At 60.5% G+C, this 27,309-nt stretch overlaps 1 protein-coding gene across 4 annotated transcripts in view; it reads right to left on the minus strand.

The window, feature by feature from the left end:
- CAMK2B (calcium/calmodulin dependent protein kinase II beta) overlaps positions 1 to 27,309 on the minus strand; it is a 79,389-nt gene that overhangs the window by 41,624 nt on the left and 10,456 nt on the right. For all 4 annotated transcript variants that reach the window (XM_027574153.2, XM_027574152.2, XM_027574151.2 and 1 more), the window contains exon 2: positions 10,876 to 10,970. In XM_027574153.2, coding sequence (XP_027429954.1) covers positions 10,876 to 10,970 — 95 coding nt within the window. The remainder of the gene's footprint in view (positions 1 to 10,875; positions 10,971 to 27,309) is intronic.

The following is a 27,309-nucleotide window of genomic DNA, read 5'->3' on the forward strand; positions in this document are numbered from 1 at the left end:
ATGATGTCCGGGCTGGGCAGGCAGCAGGCTACCCCAGGAGGGTTCACCAGGCACCTGCTAGGGCTGTGGGGGCTGCACGGTCCAAGGGACCAGGCCAGCCTTGAGACCAGCCATGAGGCTCAAAAGGGCCCTCCCAGGGCTGTGGCCAGGTGTCCTGAGTGTCTGGGGCACCTGGAGCTGCCCTGCGGCCCAGCACCTGCTGCTTGCAGCCCCGCTCCCACAGGTTAGTGTGTTGTTAGGGAACGCTGGTACCTGTCACAGGGCACACACAGCACCTGTGCTAAGGACGCGAGAACCCGAGTCTGCCCTACTGACACCCCATGTGTCCCGCCCCCAGAGGGTGGTCTCCATTCCCCAGTCTTCCTTGTCAGACCCAGCCTGCGTCACCCCCCACGTGCACTAGCCACAGGGACTGCACCTCTGAGGTCGTCTTCCACGGACAGGGTGGGGACAGAAGTGGGGGGCCGAGGGAGTGAGGGCAAACTTGCTCCCCCAACTTCTGGGAACCCCACCTCAGAGAGGGGAGGCCCCTCTGCCTTCTTCCATCCTGAAGACCTGAGCAAGGTCAGCACTGACTGTGTCCGGGGGCCCAGGGGACGCACGCAGGTCCCAGGTCACACGGAGCAGATGCAGCTGTGCTGTGAGCCCTGGGGACAGGAGACTCGGCAGAGCCCTACACACCCCCCACGGGGACAGCACTTCCCAGACCCCAGGAGCCACCCGCGAGTGGGAAGAGGCAGGGGCTGCTTGGGGCTGTCATGGGCATGGCAGGAGAGGGATGGGGAGGGGCCCCCAAGGGGCAAGAAGGGACAGACACCTGCCACACATGTCCACATGTGGGTGCCATCTGTTCCACGTACACAGCAGGCCTTACCCACCTCACTCCAATAATGTCCCGAGAAATGGCAGCAGGAGACCGAAGCCAGCTCCACACAGCAAGTGCCCCAGGCAGGGCCCCCCAGGCAGGCTCTCCCCCAGGTAGAGGCCCCCAGGCAGGGTCTCCCCCAGGCAGGCTCTCCCCCAGGTAGAGGCCCCCAGGCAGGGTCTTCCCCAGGCAGGGTCTCCCCCAGGCAGAGCCCCCCCAGGCAGGGTCTTCCCCAGGTAGAGGCCCCCAGGCAGGGTCTGCCCCAGGTAAAGCCCCCCCAGAGTCTCTCCCAGGCGGAGTCTCCCCAGGCAGGGTCTCCCCCAGGTAAAGCTCCCCCAGGCAGGCTCTCCCCCAGGTAGAGGCCCCCAGGCAGGGTCTCCCCAGGCAGGGTCTGCCCCAGGTAAAGCCCCCCCAGAGTCTCCCCCAGGCGAGGTCTCCCCCACGCAGAGCCCCCCCCAGGCAGGGTCTCCCCCAGGCAGAGCCCCCCCAGGCAGGGTCTTCCCCAGGTAAAGCTCCCCAGGCAGGGCTCCCCCAGGCGGGGTCTCCCCCAGGCAGAGCCCCCCCCAGGCACGGTCTCCCCAAGCGGGGTCTCCCCAGGCAGGTCCCCGTCGGGTGGGTCACCCCAAGGGGAGTCAGGAAGCCGAGGGAGGTGGGAGGCTGTACTCACAAGTGGGAGAGGATGCCTGTGGCTGGCAGTCCCAGCCACGGAAGCAGGTGCACAAAGACTCAGTCCCCAAGGCCAGGACGCGCCCCCAGGCTGCAGACTCCTCAAGGCCCCGCAGGGATGCGGCCCTCCCAGCCCTGACACCCGTCCTGCCGGCCCCGCCCGCTCCCCAGCTATGGGTGACTCAGAATAGAGATGGGGCGGGGGGTGGGAGTGGGTGGGCGCCTGGCCCCTCACCAGCTGCCAGGAGCCGCAGCTGAGCTGTCAGGGGCAGAAGGACGCCCGCGAGGCACTGGTGCAGGCGGAGGAGGGACGGGAGGGGGGACAGGCCCACCTGGCAGGAAGAGCTGCTGCCCCACCCTGCGCCCTCCGCCCCCCGCCCCGAGGCTCGGCCTGGGACAAGCGAGGCCACCTCTTGGGAAAAACCAGCAGTCATGCTGGATGGAACATGAAGTCCTGCACGGAGAGTACACACAGCCCAGCAGGCGGCGGGGGCTGAGAGGGCAGCCGCTGGACCCCCGAGGACCCCCTGGGATGGGACAGGCAGGCTGCGCTCACTGGGGAGCCCCGCCAGCACCTGGGGCTCCATCGGCTCCCCCACCCTGTCCGCAGGATGACCCAGGGACACAGGCATGGCAGAGGGCTCGGGCCGGGGAGCAGGGAGGCTGGGACATGTCAGGAAGTCGGCCGAGGTCACAGGCCATGGCAGCGGCTGCCCAAGGAGGTCCCACCAGGTCCAGCAGCTCCTGGATGGAGCCCGTGGGGATCTGTGTCAAGGTCCGGCCCCTGCCCCAGGGTCAGCGTCCACTTCTGCAGGGACACATGAGTGCCCACTGAGGCCCCAGGAGAGAAGAATGGCCAGCCCTCAGGCTATGGGGTGTGGGAGTGTGTGCGTGGCCTGGCCCCAGGTGGAGATGTGGACCAGCACTGGGGGGGCCTGGTGGCTCGGAGGGGTGGGCAAAGCCGTGGGGAGTCCGGCCGAAACCCAGGCCCTTGGCTGCCTCCTTGTCAGCTGGGGGCCATGCACCTGCCAGAGACAGAGCTCCCCCCACCGCCCCCCGGGGGGAGGCCAGGTGCTGACCACCCCAGGGGACTTGGGGGGAGCCACAGCCTGCAGGGGGAGCCAGCCCCCTCATCCCATCCTGCATCCAGCCGTTGGCCACGCAGGGCTCCCTCCAGGCTAAATCAGCAGGGAGCCCAAACCAGGGTCATCAAGCTGGGGGACTGCCTGTGGGCCAGCCTCTGGTGGCCATGGGGGACACTGGACACGGGGACCCTGAACTAAGCCAAGCCTCGCTCTGAGTCTGTTTCCCATGTGGGAAAGGGTGGGGCGGTCCCAGGGAGAGGACTTGACAGACAGGAGACCCCAGCCCCGAGTCCTGCCCCCACCTCTATCTCCCCACTCCCAGCCTGTCCTGCAGAGCTGGGCACCTGACCTGTTTTCCTGCTTCCCTCCACCAGCCCCATCTCACAAGACGCTCCAGACACTGGCAGGTGTCCCCACTCCCCTCACCGGGGGCTTCAGCGCACGTAGATGAGAACCCGTCGCCCCAGGTGACCCCACTGCACTGGGCCCTGGGACGTCACTCAGAGGTTCCTCCTCTGCTTTCCCACCCATCTCCACGCCTGCACCATCAGATGGCAAGAGGGTGCCTTCTAGAATCTCAGGAGGCTCACGGATAGCCACATCACCCATCGCCCTGGGCCCACGCTGTCTAGCATCAAGCCTGTAACTCTCATGTCCCCGAATTCTCAAAATCCCCAGGGACAGAGCTGGGGAACCCAGGCTGGCCCCCCGGGGCTCTGAGCCGCTCGATGTCCTGCACATTCACACGGGCAGGGTCGCGAGGCGCTAGCGGGGGTGGCCTGGGGAAGGAGCGGTCAGGAAGGCGGGCAAGTTCGGGTTGGAGCGGCTGCAGCTGCTCACACTGGGGGCGCCCACCTCGGCTCTGTCCTGCTAACAGCATCCTGTCTGGGCGCCGGGCTGCCAACTGCCGGAAAGAGACTGCTCTCAGGAAGGATGCCCCTGAGCTGGAGCTTCCACAGACTGAGCCTGCGGATGGGGCTGGTGGGGAGACCCCAGGGGCAGCTCGGGGTCCTGCTAGGCCACCTGGGACTAGCGCTCTGCACAGGCCCCAGAAGCTGCCAAGGGCTCCCGCCAGGTAGGGCTGTGATGACCGTCGCCCCAACTCTGACATGGGGTGCGGGGCCCAGGGAGGCTGGGGGGCAGTGGAGCCGGGCTGTCACCAGGGGGACCTGGTACCAGAGCCCACGTGTGGGCAGCTGTGGGGGGAGGCCCCCGCCAGCCCGCGGTGCTTCCTGTGGGGCACCCCATCCTGCTCCAGGAGCCCCGGGGTGCCGGCAGAGGGAGGATGATGAAAAGACGCCCCCACGCGCGGACTTCTGTGTGAGTTTTGTTTTAAAAAGGCAACGCGGCAACCAGCAATTACTGCGCCAGCGTCAGGCAGCTCCCCCACCCCACAAGGGTGTCTGTGCCATCCTGCAGCTGCCCCGGGGACAAAGACAGCCACCAGGCCCTCCCCGCACGACAGCCCCGGGGCCTCGGAGCTGTCTGTGGGCCACGTGGGGCTGAGTGGCAGCTGGGCCCCCAGAGCCCTCCCTCCCCGCTGTCAGCTGGTCTCCCGTGGACGGAGGCCTTCCTCACTCCCTCCTCAGGCCCAGAGCCATCACCCAACACGGGGCGCAGCTCAGCTCTGAGACGGGGCCTGAACATGAGACCCCAGCTGTGCCGCCCCCTCGTCTAGCGCAACCTGGCTGTGGGCTTCCTGCCCCTCAGCTGCCAGAGAAGGTCCCCCCGCCCCATGGCCACCTCCCCGGGCGCACCAGGTGCAGTGCCCTCCTACCCACTGCCAGGGAGGAATTATTCAGAGAAGCTGACCACATCCCACTGTGGGGACCGGGGACTCCACTCTCGTCACTACGATGCCTGCCTCCCACTGCCCAGGCTGCTCACACGTCCCCAAGGACAGCATGCAGGCCTGCGTGACGTGCAGCCCTCCCGGGGCTCCGAGCCTGGGTGGCGTAGGCTGCTGTCCGTCTCAGCTGTCCGGGACCTGGGTGCCGTGCTGGGTCATGCCCGTGACCGCAGGGCAGGACGCCCACCCTCACCAGTGGTGACTATCCTCTGGAATCCTCCGTTTGGTCAGCTGTAAGACGGGACACTGTCACCCTCCAGGACAGGAGGGTGTGGTGACGGGAGATCCCAGCGGCTGCCTCCTTTCCCGCTTCTTTGCCCAGCCCCAGCGCCATAGGTCCCATCGGGTAGGGTCCTGAGCACCCCCAGCAGCACCCTTGATACTGCCTCAGCCGCACAGCTGGGCCATGCTCTTGGCGTGAGCAGAGACCGTACGCCTTCCTCGAATGGGCACGGCCCCCGACGGTGCAGGGCTCACGCATCGCAGTCCTACTCAAAGATGACAGCCAGAGCCCACAAGGCCCCCAGGACCTGCTGAGAGAGAGGGCTGGGGCCAGAACCCGGGTCCTCAGACCTACAGCTGCCCCTCTGAGCCTGCACCCACCTCCAGGGGGCTCTTGGTGCATGTGGGTGTGGGCAGGGGTGCTGGGAAGGGTCCCTTCAGATTCAGGGAAGGACAGGGCTGATAAAACCACCCCACAGGGCACAGGAGTTCACAGACATTCCCTCCTGATGACCCTCCCGATCACCACCCCAGGCCAGTCCACCTTCCCGGGACCGGCTGCCCCCTCACCCCCTCTGCCCCCCACAACCCAGTGGTGGGGGGGAAGCACTGTGGCTTCCTGAGCTCCAGGAGCACTGATACCACTCAGATCTCCAGGGCCCAAAGCCCCTGGGGCCTGACTCCGCCTTCACAAATGCGGCTGTACCCCAGAGTCACCCCAACCCCAGGTGGCCATGCTCTCCACCTCAGCTGTGAGCCCACCAGGACCCCCCCCACCGCCTGGCCTCCGCTCCTTCTCCGCCCTTGCCCTGGGCCCTTCTCCCCCCACCCCCATTTTCAGAAGCTTTGACTCAGCCTATCTGGTTGATGAATTAATCACAAAAAGCTATTCTTATCACCTACCTGATAAAACACAAAATGCCCAGTTAAATTTGAATTTCAGATAACCAACAAGAACTTTTTAGTATAAGTATGTCCCAAATTCAGACGAACAACAACTCTTTTCTAGTGTAAGTATGGCCCATTCGATTTGGGCCGCATTTCTATTCAAATTCTTTTCATGGTCTATTTGAAATCCACGTGTAACTGCTAAATCTGGCAACCCAGCCTGTTCCCGCGAGGCTCCCCCTCCTCCTCTGACATGGGAATGAGGGTCCCCCAGCAGAACCTGAGAGCCGGGCCGGGAGGGGGAGGGCGCAGAGGGAGAGCCCCCCCTTCCCACCCCCCCTCCAAGTCCCCGCGGGACCCCTCCCACCGCCCAGGGTCCCCTGGATCCTCAACGTGAGGGCAGAGTGGACTGAAAGTTGGTTGGGGGTCTGGGCCATACTTATTCTAAAAAAACCACTGTTTATCTGAAATTGGGACCTGCTTACACTCTAAGGCCCTTGCTCAGGCCCCAGGGGTTCCAAGCAGCCAGGGAGGAGGCTGGAGCGGAGCGGAGGAGGTGCCCAGGTCAGGAGGGGTGCCGGAGCAGAGCAGAGGGAAGCTGTTCCGGAGCGGAGGGGAGGGGAGGGGAGGGGAGGAGGGAGGGGAGGGGTTCTGAGCCCGCGGGGACCCTCTGAGAGGGAAGGTGGAGGGGTCTGGACGAGGGAGGAGCACGGGGGGGCGGGAGGGAGGGGAGGGGACGGTGGGGAGGGGCCCCCCGCCCCGGAGCACAGGGGCGGAGAAGGGGGGAGGGAGGGGCGCCGGCCGCGCATGCTCAGCAGCCCCTGCAATGCGGCGCCGCGTCCTCTGTTAACCCAGTTCCGTTCCGCGGAGCCCGGGTCGTCTTCCGGGCTGTGGGTCATGGGGCTTCCCCGCGGCCGCAAAACCCGGGTCCGGCTGTGCGAAGGGGGCCTGGGCGGGTTCAGGTTTCTCTGGGGAGAAGGGGCCGGGCTCACTCCTCCCCATCATGCTTTCGCGCAGGGGCGCCCCAAGGCACAGGGGGCCACACGGACCCTAGGGAGAGGGTTGCCCAGCTGACCCAGGAAGGGACCTGGGGGTGAGCTGGGCATCAGCTGGGGCGTCGCAGGAGGCCCAGAGGTGAGGCCTGATCTCCTCACTCAATTCCCTCATCTAGAGATCGCCCCCGCACCCATGAGATGAACCCCACTTGTGAGCCCCACCTGTGAGGTCAGCCCCATGCCTGACGCCAGTCAGCCCCCCCAGCTGGGTGCAACCTAAAGCTGCCCTTGCCCCAGGCTCTGCTCAGCACAGCTCTGGGCACCTGATCAAGTCTGTGCTTCGGTAGGACTCGGTTTTCTCATCTGTGAAACAGGGTGCCCAGTCCGACCTCGGGGGGTGAGGAAGGTCACTGAGAAGCCGTGTGAGGATGCGGTGCTGCTGAAGGTCAGGACACGATCGCTGCCCCAGGCCCCTTTCCTCGGCAGGTCCTTCCTCCCCAACATTTAGCCACCACCCAGGGTCATTGCCAGCCCCTGCTTTCCGGGTGCTCGGGGCTCATGCCCGCAGCATGCCCTCCAAAGCCAGCAAAACTGCCTCCAAGAGCAGCCACTTGGTGCCGACAATGAGCCGGGGGGGGGGGGGGGGGGGGAACAAGACGTGGTTTTAAGACTCGGGTGCCCCATGACCACCTTACCCCAGCCAATTCATTTCCCTGGAACTGCTTCTGTTAACAGTACTTCCGTAATTCAGGTGTGTTCACAGACTCCGAATGCCCCACCGTCCCCTCCTCAAGGACGCAGCAAGCCTTACACTCTAGCCCCTACAGCCCGCGGCCCCTCTCCACCCTCCTCCCAGGACAGCTGGGCGCAGATCTCGGAAATGGTCTTCCTGGCAAGGGAGTGGCTTTGGCGCTTGCCACAGAGCAGGCTGGGAGCCCTTACTCAGGACATGTCCTGTGACTGCAGAGTGGCCGCGAGGCCTTGCCTCCCTGCTTCCCCTCCACAGAGATGCACCTCCCCAGTGCTCAGGTGTCTGAGCGTCCAGAGGACCAGGGCCTCCCCCGCAGACCCAACACTGCAGTCAACCCTCTAGACACCCTCCATCCCTGGCCTCACACCTGGGAGCCTAACCCCTCTCCTGCATACACCCTACTTGCCCCTCATCAAAATGCATCCACTCAAAGCATGTGTGTTCATCCCCTCAACACCAATATCTGGAGCGCTCACCACCAGGGTGTGGGAGACATGGCGGTGAACCGAGCAGATCAAGGCCCTGCCCGCAGGGCCCAGAAGTCTGGTGGGAAAGACAGCCATAAAGTTGGGTCCCAGATTCCACTGGAGGCTGAGGGCAGACTCGTCCGAGGAAATGTCATCAACGGAAAGTTTGGGAAAAGCGTTTCCAGAAAGAACACATGCGTGCAAAGGCCCCAGGGATGTGAGGCACTGGAAGAAGCCAAGGGCCTGGGGAGAGTTAGTGGGAGGGAGAAGATGGGCCCAGATGAGAACCCGGGGCTCACAGAAGCCAGCCCAGCAGCCTGACGGAGGGGCTGGGAGCAGGAAGGGCACAGAGCTGCAAGCGCCCTCCGGGAGCAAGTGGTCAGTGGAGAAATGCCTTCAGGCTCGGGGGTTTGGGAGCTGTGTGGGAGGCCCTGGGCAGCTTCCCGGCGGAGGGGGCCCGGGGCCTGCAGGCTGGGCGGCCAGCAGGGGAGGGAGGCAGAGAGGGGAGGTCTCGGGCAGCATTGTGCCTGTGGGTCGCTCCTAAGCATGCTACTCCCTGCGCGCTGGAAACAAGCACACAGTAATTTTATCCCTATTAGGGCTGGGGACACTGAGGCACGGGAAGGGGCGGGGCGTGCCGAGCCCCAGCCCATCGCTGGCCCACACTCAGCACGAAGGTGAGAGTCCACGTGGAGACCCTGTCCCCTCCCTCCCTCCCACTGGCCCCCTCAGCGAGGAAGGCCGGGAGGGGCTGCGGAGGGTCCGAGACCCCCGAGATCCCCGCACAGGGGGAGGCGACCAGTTGTCTATAGACTGCTTTTCCGTCAGAGAAACATGCTGAACACCATGTGCAAAATGACAGGCCGTATGGGATGCGCTGCGGGATGGGGGCGGGGGGGTTACAGATGGAGCAAAATTGGCTGAGAGTCGATAGCTGTTGAAGCTGGGGGATCATTCTGTCACTTTCTCTATATTTAGGGATTTTGAAAATTTCCATCATAAAGAGTGACACAGGAAACAAAAATGTCCCAGACCCCCCAGTGCTGGGCAGTGCAGAGGCCTGAGCATGGGGGGCAAAGCAGCAGGGCCCCCCCCCCCCGCCCCGTCCTGAGGGAAGGCAGGATGGGGCGGGCCAGCCGCTCTGGCTCCCCACAGGCCCTGGCCGCAGCCCTGCTCCCGCCACCCATCCCAGGCTGTGCCCGGCGAGGACATGGGCCCGGAGCAGGGCTGACAGGAGCCCCAGGCTCTGCACAGCTCCCCAGCCGCACCACTGGCAGGGGCTCCAGGGACCTGGCCTCAGGGACACGGAGGCAGCAAAGCAGGCCGTCCGGTCAGGAAGGGGCGAGCAAGTGCACTCCTGCAGGGGCAGAATGAGCAGGTGGTACTCTCCCAACACACCTGCGATTTTAGGCTTCTGCTGGTCCTGACCCTCCCTACCTGTAGAGCACTTTGAGGGTACCCACGGTAGGGGGGTGAGAGTACTTCAGAGGAGCTGCATGATTCCACAGAAACATACCCACATCCTTCTCCGCTTGAGCCTCACAAACTCCTATTCATCCCTCAAGACCCTCCTACTGCTCCATGCCCTCCCCTGTGCTCATGTCACACACATGGAGTTGCAGTGGCTCATGTGGATGTTTGCTCAGTGCCAGGCACGTGGGAGGGGCTCCCTCACCGGTCTCGGGGACATCTGAGGGGGGCTCCCTCCCCTCCTCCCGTGGCCTGGAACAAGCCTATGTTCCTCCTGCCTTAGGGACTCCACACCTGCACACATATCCTACCAAACCACTGCAAGCCAGCACCCACCAGTGCCCCCACCCAATGTCAGGGATCTCGGGAGCTCCCCTGCGCTCCGGGAGCACCGTGCGTGCGTGCATGCCTGCATGCATCAGGACATGCTCAGCGGCAGCACCTCATCCAGGCACACGTGCCCGGGGGCTGCTCTGGCTCATAGAGTCACCTGGAGATCCACAGCATTCCCCCTCCCAGCCCAGCCACCACGGCCAGGCCACTGAAGCCAGCAGAGCCCACTACAGTCCCCCAAGCAGCTCCCAAAGGTCCTTTGTCTTCAAGGGACGGTTGGGAGCTTATGCTTCTGGATCTGCCCAGAGTTTCCCTGCTCACATCCCCCGCACGGCCCTCAGGCCCCAACAAGGGCAGCAAGCTCTGAGGACATGGGACTGACCCACTTAGGCACTGCAGGCCCCTCACCGTGAGCTGGGACAGGAGTGCCCACCCCTGGAAACACCGAGGCCTGAAGAAATCGCACAGGCTGGGCTCAGCTGCGTGCCCAGCAGGCCACTGGACTGACCGGCAGACCCCACAGACTGGACCCCACAGTCTCGGGCAGGATCCAGGCCAGCAATACTAAGCTCAGCGCCTCTTTGGCCAGAGAAGGAGCCTCTCAGCTCAGGCTTGTGTCTGAACGCTAAATGGGGGTCCCCTGGCAGGCGAGACAGCACCAGGCCGGGGACCTCGCTTGACTCTCTCTGCCCAGGGGTCACCCGGCCTCCTCCTGTCTGACCCTGGGGTCAGAGGACCCATGGGACCCCCATGGTGCTAAAGGTCCCTTGGGGGACCTGCTGGATCCCTGCCCCAGATCCCAGCCCCTCGCCCCCTTGAGTCTGTACTCAGAGTCACCTGCTCAGGGTAGCACCCCCACCACATGGAACACTGTCGGACCCCAAGAGGGCAGGGTTCCATCTGCGTGCCCAGCCTGGGCTGCCACCCAGCAAGGGCTCCGAAGGGGCAAGGTGGGCGGGGTGAAGCCGCGTGCCCGGGCCGGCTCCCGCCCAGCACCACACTCACCCCTTACAGACCCAGAGCCCTGCCCTGTGCTGGCAAACCGTTCCCTGGTGCAGAGGACCTGGAAGGGTCGTTCCGGCAGCCCCACAGCATCGGTCACTAGAAGTCTTCAGACCTCCGAGTGCCCCCACCTCCAGCCCTCCATGAGCCCCCAAACCAGAGTCGAGGAGTGAGCCCCGGTCTGAGGGCATGGGTCCCTCTCCCTGCTGCCGGCCCCACTCACGTCCCGCCGAGCTCTGGGCCTGCAGGAGCCCGGACCCCGCCGACACAGCCCATGCCTACCTCTGGCCGACAGCTTCTTGGTGTTGATGATCTTGGCTGCATACTCATGGCCGGTGCAGAGCTTGACACAGCGCCGGACAACAGAGAAGGCCCCCCTGGGGAGGAAATGGGGGACAGAGACAGAGAGGAGAGCCAATTAATGTCCCTATGAGCATCCAGCACCCGACCCCAAAGCCCAGCCTGGGCAGAGATCTGTTTGGGGCAGGGGCACCAGATGCTCCTGGCCCGCGCATCCTGGGCACCTGCGAGGCTGTGGCCTTGTGGTCCTTGCTGGACCGAGGGCCTGCCTGGGGCCTCCCAGCGTGCGTCTTCTGGCTCTCTGCACCAAACCGTGAGGCCCAGCAAAGTCCTCCCAGAGCCGGGAACCGGCCTAGCTCCAGGCAGTGCAGCTGGGACTCATCAAAGGTTTCAGAGGGAGGGAGAAGGATCATGCCACTAAGCTGCCCAGCTGGAGGCTAGGGACCCTCCCGGGTCCCTGTTAGAGCAGAAGCTGCAAGTCCCACGCAGCACTGGTGCTTCTGAGAGCAGGGACGGGGGGACCAGCGTGGAGGTCCCAGAGAGAAACCCGAGAGAGCTGGTTACGGCTGTGAGGCCGCCACCAGAGGCCCTGCAGGCAAGCCACAGACACTGACCCCCGAGAGGGGGCGGTGTGCCAGAGACCGGAGAGCAGGCCGTGTGGGTCCCATCAGAAGGTCCTGCGTGGTAGTCCACTTGTCACCAGCACTGGTCTCATCTGCTTTAGATCATTTCCTAAGAATGCCAGACGGGTCCGCGGGAGTCGGGCCCGGAACAGGAAATGTCTCAGGAAGGGTCTTAGTCCAGCTGGGAGGCCACTGGGGACGGGTGGGCACAGGGGCCACGTGGGGCTGAGCTGGGCCAGGCGGCAGACCCTCCACTGTCTTCCTCCCCAGGGGCCCCGCAGCCAGAGACCCCACAGCCGTTCTGGGCAAAGGCAAACGCAGTGTCACCAACGGAGAACCCCTGCCATACGACAGTCCTGGCTTGGCTCTGCCCCGCGCTCAGCTGGAAGGGCTTGATCTCCGGATGTGCGATCCGAAGGTCAGCGGCCGCCTCACGCTGTGTCACCAGCCCGCGCCGGTCACCTCCTCACGTGGGCTTGTCACCCCCTTGCAACTGTCCGTAAGACAGCTTGGCGGAGACCATGTTCACACAGCCTCTCTGACGGCCTGTTGTTTAAACTGCGCTCCTGCGTGAGCGCTCTTACTGAGCCTGATTCGTAAATGAAGCTTAACCATCGATACGCACACACGGGAAAACACAGGGTACCCACAGGGTTCAGACCCATGTGCGATTTCAGGCGTCCACCGGGGGCCTTGGAACATGTCCCCCCCTGATAAGGGGGCACTACTGGATCCTTGCTGAGATAAAACTTCATCAAAATGTACTATTCACTTCCTTGGAAAAAATAAACACTGCACTAAATCTGAATATTTTCTTAACGATGCAGGTCGTTATAATCAATGGTTGTGCGTAGGGCTGCATCTTTGCTTTTCCAAAGTCAGCTGAAGAATCAGGCGGTGGCTGTTTCTGGGGGGCAGGCAGGTTGGGGGACACACACTACTCACCCCACGTCCCTGGCCCCCTGTGATCCTTCTCACTATGTAAGAAGACAGTAAGAAAGTTGATGTTTTGACCCTCGTGGCAGGGGAAAAGCCAGCAGCTTCCTGCCAGTCTGGGTTCAAATCCTGCTCTGTCCACACCGCATTGCTCCCTCTGAGCCTGTATCCCCCTCCGTTGAGGGAGGCACCCAGGGGACCAAGGTGGGCTCATTCTGGGAGCAGGGATGGGCCCATAAAGCCCTTCCACCAGACAGGGTAGGCACAGGAATAAACAACAGTAAGCCGGGAATCCCACCCAGCACACAGCAGAGTGTGCATGAACAAGATGACCGAGAGCCTCCAGCCAGAAGGACTCTCTGGACAGACAGCTATGCGGACCCTGCCTGAGACTGCCCCTCTGCCCCACGTCCTGGGGGCCTGCTTCCCTCCCAGGCCTCAGAAGCTCTAAGCCTGGGACGGTGAGGATCTGTGTAAGGCCAGGGGCAGGCAGGCAGGGGCCAGACGCTGGGCTCAGAGGGGATGAGGAAGGCAGTAGGCACAGTGCATCCAGCAGGCACTCAATAATGGAACTCACTGGACACAGGTCTTTTTCTCCCAGGGTCCCACCTGCCAGGTGAGGGGAGGGCTCCTCTGGGAGCCCCTTTGGGGTAGTCCCTGTTGCCTGGCCTAAAGGAAGTGCTAGAAAGAGCTGCCCCCTCCCCTGTCTGCCATTGGGCACCTGCACCCCAACGCCCATCAAAACCCAGTCCAGGGGGGGCTGGGTGGGGGGCTCGGGTCTCCAACAGTAGATGCTGTGGAAGTTGCCAGGAGAGGCAAGCCGGGCGCTCAGAGGACTCCCTGCGCGGACCCACTGGTGGGCAGCAGAACAGGGCACAGGGAAGCCGTGTGGCCCCAGGGGACGACCACTCCTCCGGCCTCTGGTCATTGCAGACCCCCAATCTCCTGCCCCGCGCCAGGCATCTGCTCCTCCCCCTGGGCTGTCCCTGAAGGACTGCCAGGAACCGCACCTCCCAGATGGGCCACCTGCCCTCCCTGCACCTGGACTGGGGCTCAGCCTGGCATCTCAGAGCTGCTGCTGCCTCCTCCCCTCGCCACTGCGCAAGGAGATCCCCCAGAATCACAAGAATGCTGAGAAGCACGTGCTGTTCGGGCCATGAGCTGGGGGTCCCAACAGCCGGGACATGATGAACAAGGGTGAGGCCAGCAGCGTCCACCCTCGGGACTCCCCACATCCTGCCCCCAGAAATGTATCATTATTGAGAGACAACGCCCCAACCAAGTGCCCAGGTCTCTGTTCTGACCTCCCAGGACGGCTTCTCTGCTCCTGTGGTCGTCTTCTCAGCCTTCAAACCAGCAAGGGCTCGAAGGACATTTTCTCTTTTTAATTAGCTTGACTCGACTTTTAAAAGCCCTATAACGCCCTTGCTGCCTGGGGGCCCTAGGATCTGAACACTGGATTCAAATCACTTTCAAGTTGAACTCTGAGCTCCACTGGCGGGTCGCCCACCAGGCCGGCCCTCCTCTCCACTCTGCTCCCCACCCTCCCTGCTTCTCCCCTACAAGCTGCCACGTGGTCCATGGCCCCTGGAGCTTCTAGCAGCACGGGGTCGCCTCACCTGGATGCAGTCCAGGGACCCGCTGCTCCTTCACCTCTGCTGCCTGTCTGTGGCTCTCCCTGAGCCTATCCTGGTGGGGGTGGGCCCCCCACACCGGTGTCCTCCTACTCTGCTCAGGGTTCCCCCGGCCTCAGCCCCTCAGGAGACGCCCTCCATCCCTCCGCAGATGCCCCCCATCCACTCCTGCCTGCTTTCCGCAGTCCAGCCCCGTCCCAGTCTCTCGCTCTTTCTGGGGGCCGCCCCTTCCTCTCCATCGGCACAGGCAAACCCACTCATCTCACGGGGCAGACGCAGTGAACCAGCAGGCCGTGAGGGGCCCGTCAGCGCAGGGGTGCAGGGCTCGCGTCCTCACTTACCTCCCTCTCCTCCCCGCCCGACCTGTGGCCCCAGCAGCAAGGTCCCGCCCCGCGCTTTCCTCCAGTCTCTGAATTGCCCCCACATGCCCGCCCCCCCAAACGCCACATGCAACCTGCCCCTGACGCGCATTACCTGTGGCCGCCACCGCGCCTGCTCCCCGCCGCACCTGGCCGGGAGGACTCGCCCCTCCCTGTTCCGCCCGCCCTGCCCACCTGAGCACCTGCCCACCTGCCCACCCGCCCAGACGGAACCAGCCTCTGCCCGCCCCGCCCCCTGAAAAATCACGCCCCTGTCGGCCACGGCCCCTGAGGCCACGCCCCCGCCCCGCCTGCAGAGCCGGCCCCGCCCGTCCCGCCCGCCCCGCCTCTACTGGCCCTGCCCCCTCTGTCGGCCTCCCGCGGCCCCGGCCCCGCGGCCCCGCCCCCTGCCCCTGTCAACCACTCACCTCGCCCCTGCTGCTCCCGCCCCTGCTTCTCAGCGGGGCGGCTCAGCTCTCCCCCGGTTTCAGGGCAGACACCGGGGGGCAGCGACGGCTGCCTCTCTCGGGCCGCCCCAACCCGGGGCGCTCCCCGCCTCATTCCGCCCTCCACGCCTGGGCTCATTTGCACGGCTGAGCGGCGGACTCGCCGGGTTTTGGGACGAGTCGGAGGTCTAGCCCACACCGCGCAGGTGCCCCACCCCCCCGGGTGCCCCGGGCGACGGGCCTTCCCCGCTGCGAGCTTAGCTGCGGCCCACGTCCGCACCGGCCTCAATCCCTGCAATAGGCCGCTGTATTTCCGCGGGGTCTCAAAGTTTACAGCCGAACAAAGCCAAAAGCCTCGAGTCAAAACAAAGGACAAAACCGTTATCTGTTTGGTAAAGGCACCCCCACAGTCGCGGATGGAGGTCCGCTCTGGATGGAAATGGCCCTCCTGAGCCCACGGCCGCCGGCAGATCGCCGAGACGATCTTTCTGGAACAGGCAAGGCAGGCAGCAGCAGCACCTGGCTGGTCCTGCAGTTTTATCTCCCGCTGCAGACTCCTAAGTGGGGGATCGGAAACCCGCCCGAGACCCTACCCGGCCCTTCTCCCGCGCCCGGCCAGCCCCAGACAGGCTCAGCTCAGGGGGGTCCAGGCCAGAGCCCAGGCGCAGCCCCACCCACCAGCCAGGGAGACCCTTCACTTGTTCATTCTCCTTCATTTAAACTAAATCAAGCTATTTATTTGTGTGTCAGCGTACTGCTCTTTCCCTATCTCTGACTGAAACGAGCTCTTTGGAATGACAGGGGCCCCTGTCCCTTTTATAGTTTCAATCTTGACTTAACTAAATGGGCGGAAAACATTAACTTCTACATGAAAGGGAGGGCCGAGACTGCTGTTTTTTATGTATCTTCCTGCTTATAATAATAATAAACATAATCCATGCTCCCAGCAGAAAATGGAATCAACAAGATTAAAGAACACATTGAAGGGGACCCACCTTCGTGACCTGTTGGTGGAGTCCCCTGCTGTTCATGTTTTGCTTTCTCCTCCCTCCGGAAAGCTCTGAACAACTCTCCCACAGCATGATGCGTGGTGGCTGCAAACTGCTTTAGCAGAGGACGCCGACCCGGGGAAGCCAGGAGGGTATGTCAGCCTCCCCAGTCTCCTCTGCCTCCCCTGCCTCCCCTGCCCTGGGGTTGGGTCCCCAACAGGATTTGGGCGAGCATGTGTCTCGCTGGGCAGGAGCTCCAGGTCCAGCTGCGGGAGTGACGTCCAGGGCCCAGGCCCACGAGGGCTGCCTATTCCCACCGACAGGATGGCTCTCACTCTGGGGACCGTGTCCCACTGAGGGAGGAAATGGGGAAGCGGGCCTAAAGAAGCCTGGCTGGAGACCAGCGTGGACAGCATTTCATCCTATTTGTGAACACCCACATCCCCGTGGCCTCGGCAGCATCCACGCGAGCCACGTGTGCGAGAGCCTGGTTTGTGGACTGCCTTCTATGTTGCGCGTCACCCCACACACAATCCCCACTTTCTGACCTAGATCATGACTTGTCCTCTTGGGAGCAGAGAGCACTCCCTCCAGGGGTCTCCGAGCACTTTCTCATCTGGTGGGCATTTGGGATGCGTCCGATTTCCCTCCTCATAAATGGCCTACCGTGAACATCGGTTATCTCCACAGAGTTATTAAGGCACAATAGCTGGGCCATTTGTTGATTTGCAACAACTGACAACACCAGTGATGGAAATGCTTGCTCTTCGGTTGCCCCAGTGTCCAACCCTGGCCTTTCTCAGGCCCTTGGAATCCCGGACCTCTGAACCCCAGCAAGAAACTAAAGCTCTGCCCGGCCCCTGCTGTGCTAGTGTCCTGGGGCCACCTTAGCCAAGCACCACAGGCTGGTGGCTTAAACAGCAGAAAGGTCAGGTCCAGAGGCCAGAAGTCCAAGATCAGGGTGCCGGTTCCTTCTGAGGCCGTGAGGGAGGGTCAGCTGAGGCCTCTCCCCAGCTTCTGGGGGTTTGCTGGAGATCTCTGGTGCTCCTTGGTTTGTAGAAGCATCACCCTGGTCTCTGCCTTCATGTTCACATGTCATTCTCCCTGTGTGCATGTCTCTGTCCAAATTTCCCCTTTTTAGAAAGACACAGTCATATTAGATGAGGGGTCATCCTACACCAGGATGATCTCATCTTAACTCGTTACATCTGCAATGACCCTGTCGGGGGCCACATTCTGAGACCCCGGGGTTAGCAGTCCAACATGTGAATTCTGAGGAGACACCATTAATTCAACTCCCAACACACACTGGCCCTCAATTCTGCCTAATGTGCCACTGTGTGCACCAGGCAAACATTTCCCAAATGATGTTCCTCAAATATTATCTCCACAGGAAGTTAACAGATGGTAGGTACAAACGGGGCTCGGTAGGCAAATAAGTTTGAGAACCAGTAAGTTAAACGGGATTTTCCTTCCTTCCTCCCTCCCTTTCTTTTTTTATTGCAGGACTTCTCAGAGCCTTTAATATGGTCATCTGTACTAGGAGTGTCCAACTAGGGAGTATGAGGTACAGCCTTTCCCTAATTATTTCACCATTAGAAATCTTATTCAAGAAGTCTCATGAGGGCCTTAATATTGAGCCCTTTCTGAAACTTAGGAGATGCACTGAAGTCCAGCAACAAGCGTCTTCTGCGTGGCATTGAAAAGGAGTAGATGAAGTGCCAGGAGGGGATGAAGGGCACATATGGGCAGAAAGCAGTAGGTCAAGTACGTTGGGATTCCATGGCAAGTTCTTACCCTCTGATCGCTACTTCTCTCAGCCAAGCCAAACCCTACAGTGACATATATTTTTTTAGTTGTGTTTAATTAGCATCCAATTAACAACAGCCAATTTGTGCTGTTTATCATTTTATGGACCTTTCTATTTGCTTTTGTCCTTTACAAATGTTCCATATCAATTTATCTTCAAGCCTCTGAGACTCAGCCCTTAGAGGGAAGAATAGTCTACTCTGAGTCAGAAAGACTAGGTTCTGCCCTGGGACAGTCATTTAAAAGTGGTTTGACTTTCTTTTTTTTTTTAGACTGTCTCCCCATCTATAAAGTGAAGATATAATATTATCCACCCTCTGACCACACACGGTGTATTGGATAATGATGCAAAAGCAGTTTTGCAAGACATATATTAGTCTTTGAAGATATATATTAGTCTTCTTCTTGTGGAAGAAGAATTCCACAAAGTAAGAAACGTCAAGGCAGGACAGATACACCACCGGCCGGCCAGCTGGTGTCCACAGCGCACCCACGGACACATACCCAAACACGAGAAGAGCAGTGGCTTCACTTGGGAGTCTTGTGGGCGCAGCTCAGAGGAAGAACCCTGCAGGGCCCCGCCTGACCACCTGTGCCACATGCCCTGACGAGATCCAGGCGTAAGTACGCACAGTGGGGACTAAGCATATCGTGACTTTATGCAGTCCCACCAAGGTCGTACAGTCCCACCCAGATGAAGAGCACCCGACCTTGACATGTGCCTGCAGGTGTTCGATTTCAGTCCCACGGCTCACACCACCTCCCGCAGTACAGCCCAGGGCCAGCACCCTTCCCCACCACAGCTGCGCTCCCCTGGGTCCCAGGCTACAGACGTCCTTGAAAAGTTTCCTGGAGGGCTCAAGGCAGCAGAGGTGACGGGAATAAGATGGGCACCGGCCCAGCGGACATAGCGAGGTCTGGAGGGGTGGAGCACAATGGGATTATTTAACGGGGACAGAGTTACTTTGGGAAGACAAAACAGTTCTGGAGAGATGGTGGTGATGGTTGTGCAACACTGCTAATGTCCACGCGACTGAAACGGGATGCTTAAACGTGGTTAAAATGGTAAATTTTGTATTATGTGTCTTTTATCACAAGAAAAAAAGACAAAGGGATGGAGAACACGGGAGCAGCCATATTGATTTCAGACACAGCAGACTCGAGCAAGGGGAGTTATCAGGTTAAAGAGGCGCCTCACACCATGATCAGGCAGTCATTTCTCTAAGAAGACATAACAATCCTTAATGTGAACACTAAAAGAGAGGGTGTCAAACTACACGGGGCAAAAACTGATAGAACTGCAAGCAGTCCATGGATCCATGATCATGGCTGGAGACTACAACACCGTCCATCAGAAGCGGACGTGCCCATCAGGCAGAAAATTGCGAAGGCCATCACCGAACTCACCAGTACCATCCATCAGCTGGATCTACTGGACATCAACAGACGGCTTCATCCAGCAAGAGCAGAATACACGCTGTTCTCAAGCTCACATGAACATCCACCCAGACCGCATTCTGGGCCATAAAACACACCTTAACAAATTTATAAGAAGAGAAATCATACAAAGTATGCTCTCAGATCACAATGGAATTAAACTGGAAACAAAACCAGAAAGATAGCTGGAAAACCCCAAAATACATGAAGATCAAACAACACACTTCCAAAAAACACATGGATCAAAGAAAAAAATATCAAGAATCGTAAGTATTTTAACTAAATGAAAATAAAACTTAAGAAAATTTGCAGGATATACTAAGAGCAGTGCTTAGAAGAAAATTTGTGTCATTGAATGCATACAGTAGAAAAGGATACTTAAAATCAATAATCTAAGCTTCCATCTTAGGAAACTAGAAAAAGAAGAGCAAATTAAATCCAAAGTAAGCAGCAGACGTAATAAAAGAGAAGAAATCAAAGAAATTGAAAACAGGAAATAGAGAAAATCAATGAAACCAAAACTGATTCTTTGAAAAGATCAATAAAACTGATAAGCCTTCAGCCAGGATAAGAAAAAAGGGAGAGGGCACAAATTGCTAATACCAGAGATGAAAGGGGCCAGCACTCATCCCACAGAAATTAAAAGGGTAATAAAGGAATACTATGAACAACTCTATGCCCAAAAGTTGATAACATAGATGAAATGGACCAATTCCTTGAAAGACATAATCTGTCAAAACTCACACAAGGAGAAACAGACAGTCTGAAGAGGCCTATATCTATTAAAGAAACTGAATCAATAATTAATAACCTTCCCCAAACAGAAGGCACCAGGCCCAGTGGTGTTTGGTAGAATACCAAATGGATACTCTAGTGGGTTCCAGGGGGTTCACTGGTGAATTCTACCAAACACTTAAGGAAGAAGTTATACCAATTCTCTACAATCTCTTCCCAAAAAAAGAAGAAACAGAGGGATTATTTCCTAACTCATTCTGTGAAGCCATCACTACCCAAAAACCAAAACCAAAGACATTATAAGAAAAGGAAACTCCAGACCAATCTCTCTCATGAATAGAGATGCAAAAATTCTCGACAAACTATTAGTAAATAGAATCCAACAATGCATAAATAGGATTATACACCATGGCCAAGGAGCATCTATCCCTGTTACGCAAGGCTGGCTGGTTCAACATCTGAAAACCAACTAACATAACCCATCACACCAACTGATTTAAAAGGAAAATCATGTGATCTTATCTATTGATAAGATGCAGAAGAGCATTTGACAACATCCAACATCCATTCATAATAAAAACTCTCAGCAAACTAGGAACAGGGGGGAACTGTCCCAACTTGATAAAAAACAGTGTATTAGCAGTGTTCTGCGTGGCTTAAAAAACAGGAATTTATGTTCTCACAAATCTGGTGGCTGGAGGTCCAAGGCCAAGGTCCAGCAGGGTCTGGGTTCTTATGTGAGCTCTCTTCTCTTGACTCATCAGTGACCACCATCTCCCTGTATGTCGACAAGGCCTTTCTTCGGTGGGGGCGCATGGAGAGAGAGCAGGTGAGCTCTCTGGTGTCTCTTCGTATAACGACACGAATCCTATTTGATCAGGGACCCACTCTTAGGACCTCAGTTAACCTTAACCTTAAAGATCTTATCTCCAAATAGTGGCACTGGGGGCTTGGGCTTCAGCCTCTGAACTTGGAGGGGCGGGCCACAGGTTAGTCCTTAGCAAGAATCTACAAAAAACCTACAACGAACCTCATACTTTTGGAGAGAAAGTAGATGCTTTCCTCTAAGATCAGGTACAAGGAGAACATGTGCGTTTTCATCACTCCTTTTCAACATCATACTGGGAATCCTAGCTGATTCACTAAGACAAGAAAAGGAAATAAAAGGTCTGCCCTCCATCCAGCCGGTCTGGGCTTCCTGCGTGCTGTCCGCTCACCACCTCCATCCCCCACTGGCCTTGCCCCCTTCTCTCAGGTAACCCACATTCTCCACGAATCTCCAGCCACAACCACACTGGGGCCTTGCGGAAGCCACGGACCGAACCCGAGCACCGGGCATGCATCAAGCAAAGACCAAAATAAGGACAGAGGTGGGGCAGGAGGTGCTGTGTCTCTGGGGTTCCTCTCCTGCGGGCGTGGGGAGGCCTCAGCTAGTTCAGAGCCCCCCGGCTCCCAGGGCCTGTGTCCCCGGCAGCAGGAGCGCTGAGCCTGGAGGCCGGCGGCTGGGCCACCCGGGAGAAGCGTCCATGCGCCTGAAGCCCCCAGTGGACTCAGGGTGAGGCGGCGTGCCTGGGGCTCCACCAGGAGCTTGCACTTCTTGCCCCTTGAGCTGCCTGCTTGCATCGTCAGCCCCATGTCAGTGGGATCTGGGCTGTGTTCTTCCGAGCTGTAGCAGCTCCTCTGTGGGAGGCCATTACCCCTTCACCATGGGCAGCCCCTGGGGCCCCACCTGAAGGGGGCAGGTTCCTCACACGCTCCAGGGAGGAGCAAGGCGAGTTTTGTTCTGTGCCCTAAAATGCACTTGGACACTGCAGGGGCAGGGCCTGCGTCTGCTCCTCCTCGCTCCCAGAACCCGGACGGCAGGGATTCCAGCTCGCCGTGGAAGCTGGTCATCAGCCGGGCGCCAAGCACAGACACAGTGACGCTGGGACAGGACAGGGAAGCCCCGCCAGGCCTGGAGAGGCCCAGAGCTTTCACCACACCTGCGTGCAGGCGGCACCCGCCCTGCCTCATATTACCCCGGACCCTCAGTGCCTGCACCCCTCCCTGGCATGTCCCCATGTCCACTCTACGAGGACCAGGGCGGGTGGGAGATGTGGAGAAAGGGACGTGCGGTGTCCCCGGGCCCTGCCTGCATCCCGAGGCACAGAGAGATGGCCTTGCCTCACCGGCCTCCTGCACACATCTGGGGTGCCAGGCACCCCCCGCTCCCCACGAGGCAATGCACCCCGATCAAGTGCTACAGGGTGCTGCCTGTAATTACCGGGCAAACCCACATGGCCCACAGGCAGAGGGCAGCCATCCTGAATTACCAGGGACGGAGGACCACAGAGGTTCCTGGAAGCACTAGACTTCCCCCTGGCTCCAGCTGTGGGGGCTTCGGGGACAAAGCCGGGGTGCCACATCCTGAGCCTCCATCTTGCTTGGGGCTTGGACAGAGAGCACCAAGTCATTCTGCCCACAAGTTACTATAAACACTTCTGTATTTTTTTAAGATTTTATTTATTTATTTGAGAGAGAGAATGAGATAGAGAGAGAGAGAGCATGAGAGGGGGGAGGGTCAGAGGGAGAAGCAGACTCCCCGCGGAGCAGGGAGCCCGATGCGGGACTCGATCCCGGGACTCCAGGATCCCGACCTGAGCCGAAGGCGGTCGCTCAACCAACTGAGCCACCCAGGCGCCCCAAACACTTCTGTATTTTTAAGACATGGCCAATCATCATAGAACCATGTGGCCGCGGAGCCGTGACCTCGCCTGAATCTTGGTAGCACACACCTGGGGGACTCTGGGACCTGCCACGGTGTCTCCAAAAGGGTGCTCAGGGGGTAGTTTGAGACATGGCATGTGGGAACTGCAAAAGGTCCTCCCCCTCGAAAGCCTGGTCCAAAAGGAAAACTGCAGTGGGGAGTGTCCAAGGGGACCGCCAGGGCAAGGGTACACACCCCGAGGCACCTGCCCATGGTCTCTGCCCTCCAGGGACCGCCAGGCCCGGTGGGCCCAGGACAGTCCAGCAAAGGCCCCGAGGGAGCAGGTGCAGGTGGCCACAGAGGGTCCTGGGCGCCTCGTGCTGAGGCCGCCTGCCCTGCCTGGGGACAATGACATCACGTCCAGGCCACTGTGCTCTCAAGAGAGGGTGCTCCCAGCCTCCGGCCTACCCTGTGCCTCCATGTCCCACTGCATGCCCAGGGGCTGCCCCCAACAGTGCCTGAGCCCGGCTTCATGTCCCCACCCTTGGGATGGGCCTGGCACCCCTCCCTGGAAAGAGCTCTGTGTCACTGCCCTGCCAGTGTGACCAAGGACAGATCCGAAAGCCCACCGGGAAGAAACACGACTGCAGCAGTGATGGCTCCCCACAAAACGGCACCTGGGACTTCCTTCTGGCTGGGGCTCCACAGGGGCCAAGTCACAGCCGCCCCAGTGACACAGTGCCAGGCAGTCAGGGACAGGGACCCCTGGCAACCCTGCAGTTACTGCCCAGGCCGCTCCTGCAGCAGCCGCCAGAGGAGGGGCAGCGACAGGGACGGCCAGTGTCCCCGCTGCCTCGGGGGACACGCCAGCTGCTCCGCACAAGCTCCCCAAGCACCGAGCCCACTGTCCACCTCACGGTGGCAGAGGCCAGAGGGGATCAGCAGCTTACAGTGACGTGGGCTTTTCTCGCAAAGTGTGTATCAATTAGAGCTTTCCAGACTTGTTTTTGTTTTATGTTTCAGGTCAATCAGAACTCATCCCTCTTAAGTTTTATTCTCGAGGAATGCACACGTCCATGTGATTGGCTTATGGGCCCCTGAGCAACTGACAGGTGAGTTTTGTGGCAGGTTTCGTAGCAGAGGTGTGGATTTCCACAGAACCAACACACAGGGTCAGGAGAGACCCCAGAAAGTCTCTGCCCCAACCGTCCCGGTTATAGAGGGGGGACTGAGACCAGAGAGGTTCCATGGAGGCCCACGGCCACATAGCCCAGGTTTGCGAAGTTGTGCCCAGAAGGAGACCACATGAGTGTCTTTTAAAAAATGTCCTCTGCACAACGTGTTCACGGCAGCTGCGAGACACAAACAACCAGAACGTCCACCAACAGATGAACAGAACGTGATCCATCCTCAGCCCGGAAGAGGAAGGACACTCTGCCACCTACTCCAGCGTGGACGGAACCTGGAGGACGCGATGCTGAGTGGAATGAGCCACACACACAGGACACAGCGTAGGGTTCCCATTCTGGGAGGTGCTGAGAGGCGTCCAATCCACAGGGACGGAGAGGAGATGGTGGACACCAGGGTGGGGGTGGCGGATGGGGGCTAGTGTCTCACGGGGACAGAGCTTCAGTGCAGAGGAGAAAGTGCTAGGGACGGCCTGTGGTGGTGGCCGCCCCCAAAGTGGATGTGCTCAATGCCACTGAAGTGTGCACTTCACTTCACGAGGACGGGGGTGCTATGCCGTGGGCATCTCACAGTAAATTGTCCTGGTAGGGTACGCAGCCCAGTCTCTGAGAAATCATCAAGAAGGACGGAGAGAAACTGGTACTTGCAATGCTTTCTGGACAACCAGGTTTTTAAGAAGTCTTCCCTCTGTACACGTGACAAGCCCAACCTTGTGCTCCGCGCACACGTCTGAAGAACTCGGGGAGGGTCCGGGGCGCACGACCACGAGAGGACGGACAGGAGCAAGCGTCTGCGGTGGGCGGCCCGGCACGGGCGCGGCCGCTGCTCGGCCCCAGGGGCCCCAGGGGCCCCACCCGCCCCACGGGCTCCCCGGTTTGGGCGCAGAAGAGCGGCCGGCCCACAGCGCCAACCACGCTGCACTGGGAGTCGGGGGCGGGGGGGGGGGGGTCTCTGACGCTGAGCTGGCTCCTCCTCCCAGCCCCCGGAGAAATGCTGCCGCCACCGGAGACCTCGGGACCGGGATGGCACCCGGGGGACAGGGGGTAGGGCCGTGGGTGGCTGTGCCCTGCCGCAGCCTGGACCGGGACGGGCGGCTCCGGGGCTGGCTCCCTGCACACCCGCACCCACCCTCACCACAGCTGGGGCTGTGAGGGGTCCAGTCCGCCCGCCGCCCGGCAGCACGAAGGGGAACCCGCCCCCGCCGGGGCGTGCCCCGCGAGGCCCCGCCCACCCGCGGGCTGTTCCGGGTCTGGGCCCCGCCCGCTGCTCTGGGCCCGGGAGCGCCGGGCTGGCTTCCCACCGGGGCTCTGAGGCAGGATGCACCGCTGTGGGGACGGAGGCGGGGACCCCACGGCGGGCAGCACAGAAGACGCGGACGAGGCCAGGAAGCGGACGTCCTGACACTCAGAACAGCAGCCCAACCCCGAGGGAGGCCCCTCAACGCCCCGCGCGCGGTCAGGGGCCACGAAGCCCGCCGCGCCCCGTTCCCAGGGGCTGCTGAGGACTGCGGGGCAGGAGAAGGCGTGCTCCCTAGGACGGCATCAAGCGGGACCCCGAAGGACCCTTCAAGGGCAGGGAAGGCGGAGGGGGAGGGACAGAGAGGGACAAACCCGGCCCCGCCCCCCCGGGCCCCCCCGCAATGGGAGGGGACCGCGCATCATCGGTCAGCACCGCAGAGCCTGGCAGCACACGCAACAGCCAGGGGCTGGGCGTGAACACCCCGCACAAGGCAGACTGACCGGCAGGTGGTCAAGACGGCTTTTGCTCCCGTCCTCCAGAGTCCTGGCTGGCCACAGGGCTGGGAAGGCACCCCGAAGGTGTGTACCCCACAAGTCCCAGTGCTGCCGGGAGGGCCCCACGCAGACGGCCGGGGAGGGCCCCCGAGGCACAAGGCCCTGGCCCAGGAGTCCTGGATGGGACAGTCCAGGGCCACTGAGGACAGAAGCCAGTGGAGCGCCCGAACGCAGAGCTGGGGTGGGGGGCACAGAGTTCCCTGGAAGCAGAACCCAAAAGCGAAGTGTTTCGGAGGTGCCCTCCCCTATGTGGGTGTCCAGAGGGGCTGGAGGACCCTCATCCCACGTGGCACCTGGCAGCTGGATTCGAGTTGAGAGCACCCCAGCCCAGGCCCTGCTCCGGAGGAGCTGGGGGTTCCTGGGCCTTCCTGGGTTGGGGGACACCTCGGAGGGTGCCTGGGGACAGCGGGAGCCTGGAAGATGGGCAGGGGAGAGGGGAAGGAGGTAAGGAGAGGCACAGGAAGGGAAGAAGGGAGAGAGCCCCGCTGAGGCCCGGGGAGGCAGCCACATACTCAGGAATAACAGAACCATGGGCGCTTGGGCGGCTCAGTCGTTAAGCGTCTGCCTTCGGCTCAGGTCATGATCCCAGGGTCCTGGGACCGAGTCCCGCATCGGGCTCCCTGCTCCTTGGGAGCCTGCTTCTCTCTCTCTCTCTGTCTCTCTCATGAATAAATAAATAAAATCTTAAAAAAAAAAAAAGGAATAACAGAACCTGGGTTCTGGGGTCCCCACCAGCCCTACTCCGGCCCTCGTCCACTTGTCATGGCCAATCCTGCTGACAGCAGGTCCCCCTCCACCGCCCACGCCTGTCACCACACCCACTGGGATCCACCCTCCCCACCGCCTCTAGGGGAGCCGCCCCTCCAAAGGCAGGAGAGCAGGCCTCCCACCAGCACGGTGTCTTCCAGAACCAGGCGCGTGGGCCTTGGCCCCCGTCACGCCGCTCTGTTTGCTCTGAGACCGCTGTGGACCAGCGCCAGCTGGGCTGGCGTCAGAAACACGGAGAACAAGAGGCTCCAGCCTCTGTCCAGCCTCTAGGCCTCCACCCTCCACTGCCTCCACAGGTGCCCCAGTGTGGGAGACAGTGAGCGGGCGGAGGGCCACGGGGGCGGCCCACGGCGGCTGGGCCACAGCCCCGCCTCAGGCACCGCGGTGACAGCACCAGGGAGCGGCCAGCCAGAGCCACTCTCCCTGTGAATCTCACTTCCCAGCAATTTGGGGGTTGAGAGCCAGATGCTAGAGTTCTCTCTTTTTTTCTACATCGGTTTTATTTAGGTTTAAACATCTTTATTGAGATATAATTCATGAACCAAACAATTCACCCACTTCATGTGTATAATTCAATGGTTGTTACTATAGCACAGAGCCGTCTGTCCGTCACCACTTACTGTGTAAGCTAAGCTTACATTTCCATCACCGGGGATGCACCGCGCCCGACCGCCGCCCTCCCCCCTGCACCCCTGCACCCCGCGCTGCCCCCTGTGCCCACGAGCTGCCTGCTCCGGATGGGTCAGGTAACGGAACCATATGACACGTGGGCCTCCAGACTGGCTTCTTTCCATGCTCCCCCAGGCCGGGCCATGCACCAGACGCACTAGACCTCATCTCTTTTTATGCCCGAGTGCTTCTCCATCATGTGGGCACAACCCGTTCTCTTCACCCATTCAACAGCCGATGGGCATTCGGGTGGCTTCCACTCTCTGGCTGTTAGGGTTCCGGCTACTAGGAGCAGGGTTTTGTGTGGACCTGGGCCTTCCTAGCTCTTGGGGCCACGTCTAGGA

The sequence above is a fragment of the Zalophus californianus genome, chromosome 12 (genome assembly GCF_009762305.2).
Source record: "Zalophus californianus isolate mZalCal1 chromosome 12, mZalCal1.pri.v2, whole genome shotgun sequence".
NCBI classification, from domain to species: Eukaryota; Metazoa; Chordata; class Mammalia; order Carnivora; family Otariidae; genus Zalophus; species Zalophus californianus.